We start from the raw sequence: 8462 nt of genomic DNA on the forward strand, positions 1-8462 counted from the left end.
GGTTGTCTCGGGTGATGGGATTAAAGCATGCCCTGTCCCTGCCCAGCATGTCTCCCCCACTTTCTAAATGACAATGTAGAAAGTCTCTATGGGGACTGGGGTCATCAGGACTGGCTGGGAATCACGTGGGTATGTGTCTGGGGAGGGGACAGGCTGTTTTTAGCCAGGGTAAACGGAGACAGCCTGATAGACATGAGGGGAGAGTTGCCCTCCTTCAGCCTGAACGCTTTTAAGAGCCTGTCGGCCCTTCTCACACACAAGAAGGACGCGATCCTCCTTAAGCTGTAAATCCTTCCTCCTCCTCTCTCCATTTCATAAGCTGATTCCAGGCTCCAAAGGAGGGGAGGTGGAGAAGAGAGAGGAAAGGACCCGAGAATGGCTAAATTCTGCACCATCCAAGGGTTAGAAGCACGTATTATCTCGCGCTTTCCTTCGGCAAATATTGACAGGCAACCGAGCTGGGCTGGGAGCAGAGGGACACTGGGGGAATTGGAAACCTAGTCCTTGTCCTGGTCTGGACATCGAAAAGTATCCTGTTAATTTCTGCCTCCCAGAAGGAATGGGAGGGACGATCATAAATCTGCCCTTCAGAAAAAGGTTTTTATTTATTTCGGTGTTTTTTGTTTGTTTGGCTTGGTTTTGAGATAGGGTCTTATATGGTCCAAGCTGCTCTTGAATTCCCTTTTGGGGGGCAGTGTTGGTTTCTAGATAGGGTTTCTCTGTAGAGCCATGACTGTCCTGGAACTCGCTCTGTAGACCAGGCTGTCCTCGCCCCTGCTGGGATTAAAGACAGCTTCATCTTGAACTCCTAATAACGCATGTCTACAGGTATGCACCACCAAACACAGATCGCTAGCTTTCTTTCCTTGAGGCAGAGTTTTCCAGTAAAGATTGGAACTCACCGTGTAGACCAATTAAGCTTCAAGCAACTCTCCTGCTTCATCTTTAGGGGTGTTGTGTTTGCATTTTGAGACAAGGTCTCATTCTGTAGCCCAGGTTGTTCAAAGTTGTGGGCCCAGGTGGTCTTAGCCTCCCAAGTCTACTGACTGCTCCATCGCTGCAGGTACTGGGAAAAACCTTTCGATTTTAACAGTAGCTACTGCTGCAGGGAGGAGCAAGGCCCAGCGTCAGGGTCACATTTCCTTAAAAACTCACCCGGAGGGTGGGGGGCACTGAGCCATGGCCTGTCATTCTCTCCCTCTGCTTGTGAAAAGACCTGGGGGTTCCAAAAGTGAGACGCCAAGGACATTGCAGAGGAGTGCACCTGGCCTGGTCCCCAGGGCCTGGCCAATCTTCTGAGGCACAGAGGCTGGGGAGGGGGGCAGACCACTTCCTCCAGTGGTCTTGAGGTGGCCAACCAAGTGGGCTCTGGTTAGGCTGTGCCTAGAACTGGGATATCCCAGGACCCCAGCCAAATGTCCAGGTTTTGGAAACAGAGCACATGCTCTAGGGCAGACCGGCGAGGGCTTGATGCAGGTTTGCCGCTCTGCCATTTTTGTGCTGGGGGTCCTTATTGCAGAAGGGGAAATGCCCTCTTCACCCATGTCTCAATCAGAACACAGAGTGAAAGAACATTGGGACGTTGGGAAGAGGGAGAGGGCGGGAGCAACCTTTCTGGTGTAGTCCAGGCTGCTTTGATCTCTATGACTCTGTCCCCTTACTTAAAAAGAAGGAACCAACCACTCATCCAAGGCCGCCGGGATCCGAGTCCGCAGAGCTTTAAGCTGAGTCCCCTCGTGGGTCCAATTCAGACAACAATTTGAGTGAGGCTTTGGAGAGGGTCCCTGGTGGGGTGCGCCTGAAGCGCTTGGCCCTACAGAACCCCTCCCTCCCCGCGCAGCGGCCGCGCTCCTCCCCCGGTTCTGCCTCCCTCCCGCCCTCCTCCCCTCGCTCCCTCTCCCTCCCGCCCGAGCCCGCGCCGAGCCCGCGCCAGAGCCGGAGCCAGAGCGCGGGCAGCGCGGAGCGGGCGGCGGGAAGACAGCGGTGTCCGGCGACCCGCCGCCCGGCTCAGTCCCCGAAAGACCCTGGCTCCGGACGCCCGCTGAGGCCAGGGGGAACCGGGGACTGCGCAGGCGAGCATCCGCCGCCCGACTCCACCGTGAGCAGTCCGAGGTGAGCCCCGGAGGAGGGCGCGCCCACCGGAGGAGGTCCAGCCCCGTGCACTCCACACCAAGCTCACTTGTGTCTGGAGCCGCGGACGTAGCAGGAGGCGTCGGCCCGGAGCCAGCGCGGACAACGAGGCGATCTGTCCCGGAGGGCGCGGGGGAGCCGGGCAGAGCGGCCGCGCGCCGAGCAATGAGCGGGGCGCAATAGCAGAAGGCGCGGGCTGCATGGAGCGCGCTGGGACGCGGGGACAGCGCGGTGGCCGGCGCCTGCATGGGCTCCCGCTCGCATTCCGGCTGGCGCTGCTGCTGGCTGGGTCGCCGTCGGGCCGCGCTGGGGCTCCAGAGACGCAGGAGCCCGCAGCGTCCGGCACCGTGGCCCCGGAGGGAGGCGACCGCTGCCGGGGCTACTACGACGTGATGGGTCAGTGGGACCCGCCCTTCAACTGCAGCTCGGGTGTCTACAGCTTCTGCTGCGGCACGTGCGGCTACCGCTTCTGCTGCCACGACGGCCCGCGCCGCCTGGACCAGAGCCGCTGTTCTAACTACGACACGCCAGCCTGGGTGCAGACTGGCCGGCCGCCCGCCCGTGCCCGTGACACTGCCGCCCCGCGCGATCCGGCCCGCGAGCGCAGCCACACTGCGGTCTACGCGGTGTGCGGTGTCGCCGCGCTACTCGTGCTGGTTGGCATCGGGGCACGCCTGGGCCTGGAGAGAGCGCACAGCCCGCGCGCTCGGCGCACGGTGACCAGGTGAGCGCGCCCTCCGGTCCCGCATGTCCTCACAGTCTCCGGCTGGGTCCAAATTCCCCTGCAACCCCCTGTAAGTCTCCTTCTCCTCTCGGCAGCCTCCTTCTCCTTTTGTTTTTGTTTTCTTCTGGGTCTGTCTCTCTTGCCCCCCCGCAACCCCCTGTAAGTCTCCTTCTCCTCTCGGCAGCCTCCTTCTCCTTTTGTTTTTGTTTTCTTCTGGGTCTGTCTCTCTTGCCCCCCGCAGGAGATATCTGATACCTCACCCCTTGACCTTCCCTGCCTAGACTGGGTTCTGGGTCGTTCTCCTTGTAGCTCTGCACCTCCACTGCAGAAGAATAAAAAAAAAAGTCGGCATCCAAGGGAGGGGGCACTGACGATGGCCAGGCAGGACACACACGGACTGGGGCAGTACTAAGGGTGGGCTTAGGCAGAGAGAAGGGTGATGTTGGTGCTTGGCGGATTCCCCTGCTGCGGCTCCTGCTTTCCCATCCCTCCTCCCACCTCCATCCATTTTCCCAACCCAGTGTGACTCAAACCTGACCTTCATTCCTTGGAGTTTCAGAAGCATCCCCTCAGTAGCCCCCAGGCAAAGGTCTGGCTCTCCAGTTGCTCTGATTGGAGGGGAGAGAGACCAGTGTGTTTAAGGACCTGACAGGTGCTGGCTGAAGTTTTGAGCTTATTTTGAGTTTTCAGCCAAATGGGAATTCTGTGCTGACCCTGGAGCTCCCCCTCTACCTCCTCCACTTATGCCCCCCCCCCCCCACATCCCATGCCCTGCTGGTGCTCGCCTGTCCACCCATGTCCCAGCCTGCTCAGACTGTTGACACCACATGCAACAGGCTGCAATTGGGAGCGACAACAGAGGGAGGTCCCCCAACACACACAAGCACACACACGCGCACACACGCACACGCACGCACACATGCACACGTACACACACACACACACACACACACACACACACACACACACAGAGGCACACACCCCTGGAGGACCAGATGTGGATGCCCCAGAGGCAGAGCATGAGACTTGTCGCCACCAGACCATTTAGCCCATCTCTCCAGGCAGTTGAAGGACAGAACTGGGGGCCTGGATCTTGTGTTTCTCTCCAAGCTACTGAATCGCCAGCGTTAGCAGGGGGTTCTGAATGTTGCAGAGGCAGAAAGAAGCTCAGCCTCTGAATGTGGGATCTCTCCTGCAGGACAGAGGTAGCAGTGGGGAGGTCGGAGAAACAGTGGGAGCTGAGGCCCCTTGTGGTAGAGGGGTGTTGGGCTAGTCCATGGCTAGCTTATTGATGTGCAACACGATCAGCAACGTCCAGATTTGGTTATGTCCCTGTAACAATGTACCCTGACTCTCTTCTTTGGGCTCCTAGGTGAGTGTGTTCTGAACCCCTGCCTGAGTTTCTCTTTAATTCTGCCATGCTGATGCGGATGACTTGAGGAGGGGGTTGGCGTCAAGATTGGAGTCTGTGCAAAGGCCCAGGGGCATGATGATTCCTCCTTCCCTTGGGAGAGCTGGGTTATTTGTGGCTGTGTGGGATAACTGGCATGTGCCACTGAGGAGTGGGACAAGGAGAGGTCAACTCAGACAGGCTGTAGACCCTTTTAGAGCCTGCCGCTCTGCAGCTAATCCTGGGCTACCTCAGGTGTCTTCCAGTGTGCCTCTTCATTAATCAGTCAGAAGGAGGGTCAGGCAGAGTAGGAGGAAATCATGGGTTCTGGGTACTGCAGGCAGCTGGGCTGAGGGCCGGGCTGCCTATGGGAAAGGCTCAGTCAGACACTGCCACAGCTGGGTGGGGGCTGGGTGTTCTGGGTACCCAGGGAGGCAGCTGCCCAAGGTCACACAGCCTTTGGGTACAGAGGGATCTCTGTGGCTTCCCTGTTTTCTTCATTGTCTGCCTTCCTTGCCTGTGTGGCAGTTAGGTCCCAGGCCCAGCAGAAACCCCACACAGCGGGAGTGCAGGTAGGTAAGGGAGACCTTGGAGGGGGGGACTCTGGTAGCATTTGAGTGACGGAGTATGGGAGAAGCTGGGGAGAAGGATAAAAGATGCAGAGGCTCAGGAGGGAGGGTCTCGGAGAGTGAGCCACAGTAAGGAGCCTCAGGAACACAAGGTGGCCCTAGTTCCATATGACCTCATTACTTCCCTGACCTGCTTTGGGAGATGGCCATCTTGGGGCCACAAGCAAGGCTGACAGGTCATGCGTGGTAGGGGAAGCGAGATGTCCCAGGTTAATCACTAGAAAGAACAGAAGGGAGGCCCAGAGAGGCTCAAAGAACTGCCCAGAGATACAAAGTGGTCCCCCATGGGGGACCGGGGAGATGGTTGCTCTCTCAGAGGACCCAGGTTCAATTCCCAGGAAACACATGTTGGCTTATGACAGAGCTTCTCAGCCTATGAGGGGAACGACCTTTCACAGGGGTCGCCTAAGACCATTGGGAAACACAGCTATTTACATTAGGATTCATAAACAGTAGCAAAATTAGTTATGAAGTAATAATGAATATAATTATATGGTTGGGGTCACTGCAACATGAGGACCTGCATTCAAGGGTCACAACATTAGGAAGGTTGAGGACCACTGGTTTATGACCACCTGGAACCCCAGTTTCAAGAATCTTCTGGCCTCTGAGGGCACTGAGCATGCATGCACGCAGGCAAAGCCCCGGTATTCATAAAATGATAAAATAATTCAGAGTGAGACAGTGGTGACGACCGCCAGCCCTATCTAACTGGAGAGGCCGGGGCCTACAAGTCCTTTCCACATCTTCCTTTCTCCACAGGACACTGACAGAACTTCTCAAACAGCCAAGCCCCCAGGAACCACTGCCTCCACCTCTGGGCCCACCCCTGGGTAACTGTGTCCAGGTCCAAATGGGTGATGGTATTCTTCGGGGTTCCCCCCACAACAGCACAGGTCAGCAGGCTAGTGGCCGGCCATTGGTCCGTGGGAGTGGGGAGAGTTGATTGGTTGGCTAGGGAGCGGGGGTGGGGGTTGGGGGTGGAACTGCTGCCTGCTGTGTATAAAGGAGGGGGCTGCCTGGGCAGGAGTGTGGCTGGGGTCCGACAAGTCCTTGGTGGAGAGGAACCATCCTGTTGCCTCCTGTCTCCTGGGCAAGGATGCGGTGAGGAAGGCTCCAGATTCAGGATAAGCTGGCTAGAGCTGTGGTTCCGAGGCTCTGGCTTGTGGGTCTGGAACCCATTTCTTGGTCTTCTTGGCCGTTCCTCCACTATTTACATGGAGTTCAGTGCCCCTCCATCTCTGGGGAGCGGTCCAGGATTTAGCGCCTTGCTAGCTAGCAAGCCATGCATTAGGGTAGCACCCTTCGGGGCTTGCTGCCACTATTCATGTTTTTGTGAGCTAAGCCAGGACATTCTGGAGAGCTGTCCGTGCCCCAGGTTGCCTGCAGTTGCTGTTGGGAAGGGTGTTGAGAAGAGGTGGTGGCACAGGCAGGGTCAGTTTGCTGTCTTCACACCCCCGCCCCGCTCCCTTTCAGACAAGAAACGCCTCAATAACGCGCCTCTGGGATCTGCCACCCCGGGACCCCCGCGCGGCCCCCGGCTGCAGGGTGGTGGCAGCCTGACGTTGCAGCCCGATTACACCAAGTTCGCTACTCTCAAAGCAGCAGCCCTGAAGGCCACAGGTGAGGTGCATGTTGCTGGCGCCAGTTCCCCAGAGATGCTACCTTCTCTCCCTCAAGAGCAGCCCGCTTGGCCAATCCGAGCTCAGGACATCCCCAAGCAGCCAATCGACTCCCTCCTCAGCAGCTGACCCGTCTCCTAAAGCCAGTGCTGTGTCGACTGACCCTGTCTCCTCCCCTCCACCCTGCAGAGGCTGCACCCCAGGACTTCTATCAACGTTTTCCCTCTACCGAGCCGGCCCCACGAACCCTTCCAGCGCGGGGCCCGCGTAACCCGGAGGACTTGCCTGCGCTGCTCGAAGCCTGTCCCTGGGCCCCTCCGGGTTACGTACCTCCCACCGGCCCTGTCGCATCGGTCCCCTATGCAGCCTGGACCGCGGGCCGCCCCACGCGGCCGGTCCCCCGTGGCCACTTGGCGGCTCATGTCTCCCCTGCACCTCGGCGGCCCAGCCACGTGCCACGGCGTCAGTTCAGCGTGGAGAAGTTGCCTGAGGCCTTCAGCACACAGCCTACCACCTTTTACAGCAGCGTCGGCAGAGGGCCCCGGCACCTAAGCACCAACAGCAAAGCTGAAGTCACTGTCTGAAATGGAACCACTGGAGCCTTCTGTGGGGTCTGGGGCCCCAGGTCGTGGAGTGGCAGTGCTGGCTTCGATCCACACGGGACTGGGGACATTTGGAGCCTGTGGCTAAGGGGCCAAAAGAGTAGGGCCATGTGTTCTGTCCTTGGGAATGCAGGGCTATCCTTACCTGTGTAAATAAACCCTCTAATGTGGTTCCTGTCTCAAGGGGATCGTCAGTCATTGACTGTACAGGACAGCAGTGCAAGCCCGAGAAAAGTGGCCAGAGAGGATGGCTGGATTCATGCCAAACATTGCTCAGAGCAGAGCAAGCCATAGAAGAGCGGTTAGGCCTCAGTGTCTTAAGATCTGGGTTCAGGGGAGAGCGTCCATGTGCTCTTCTAGAGGCTAGCCCCTCCCCTCCCCACAGCTGATCTCTCAAGTTTCAGTTAGCTCGGCCTAGCTGATCCTCATGGACATAGTCTGGCCCTGGGCCGGCTCCTAGCTTGCAGGCTGCTTGACCAGATTGGCCCAGGGCCACCCCCCTAATGGGTGCGGGCCACATGGACATCTGGTGCTCAGGATAGAGGAGCCTAGCCTCCTCCCAGGATGGGAGCTTAGCAATGCCCCTCCCTTGGGGTTACTCCCACTACACAGGGTTGGCACTGCTAGCTCTCTTACCCCCTTCCTGCCAGAAGCTCCCAGTACTAGCTGAAGCCCAGAGTACTGTCATTGCCTCTTTGCACCTTCCCCAATTCCTCAGTTCCAGGTTCTGCTATGTGTGGGGATACCCTAGCTACAGCCCTTCCTGTGTTCCAAAGGGTGGCACACTGCTATCATTTGTTGTCATCTCTAATCCTAAGAGATCTACAGGCTGTCTGCAGATAAGGTGGTCGGTCACTCAGGCCACCTGCCACATTGTTGCAGGTCTTGGCTGCCAAGCATGACCTTTCTGCTCAAGAGCCTTATCTGCTCACTGGGGCTAGGCCAAGGGCAGTGGTCACTACCGAAATGCTGACTTGAATAAATGTGCTAGTTGTGCCTCCTGGCTGCTCGAATCCTCTGCGGTGTACTTTGCTGTTGATGCTCTTTACAATGTGGTTCAGAGTTGTTTCTCGGCCAGATAACAAGACTCAGCCACACACCAAACAGGTCAGCCTGAGGCTCCTTCTCAGGCGAATTCTCCACTCTGCCTCTACCAAGGCCCGAGTACTGCACGTGGTCGCACCCCCCCCCCCCCCCCACAGCTTCACCAAGTGCTCACTGCACACTGGTACTTCGTGAGCATCCATCACTCTCATCTGAGCAACGGGCCCGTGGTGCCGAGGTCAAGGGTATGGATTATCCCAGTCTGCATACATGCAAGTGGGGGCGAGAGGTCAGTTCACCAGTGACTCGGCGGGAAATGCA

At 57.9% G+C, this 8462-nt stretch overlaps 1 protein-coding gene across 1 annotated transcript; it reads left to right on the forward strand.

Annotated features, from left to right (window-relative positions):
- The first annotated feature begins 1917 nt into the window (after nt 1-1917).
- Nucleotides 1918-8088, forward strand: Shisa8 (shisa family member 8). Its single transcript, XM_041672335.1, has 4 exons — nt 1918-2854; nt 5636-5769; nt 6350-6496; nt 6685-8088. Exons 1-4 carry the CDS (start codon nt 2331-2333, stop codon nt 7077-7079), a joined length of 1200 nt encoding a protein of 399 aa, XP_041528269.1. The 5' UTR covers nt 1918-2330; the 3' UTR covers nt 7080-8088.
- Nucleotides 8089-8462: the final 374 nt, after the last annotated feature.

Source organism: Microtus oregoni, unplaced genomic scaffold, assembly GCF_018167655.1.
Source record: "Microtus oregoni isolate MIOR12 unplaced genomic scaffold, Mior012 000022F_ref0000154, whole genome shotgun sequence".
Classification (NCBI taxonomy): domain Eukaryota; kingdom Metazoa; phylum Chordata; class Mammalia; order Rodentia; family Cricetidae; genus Microtus; species Microtus oregoni.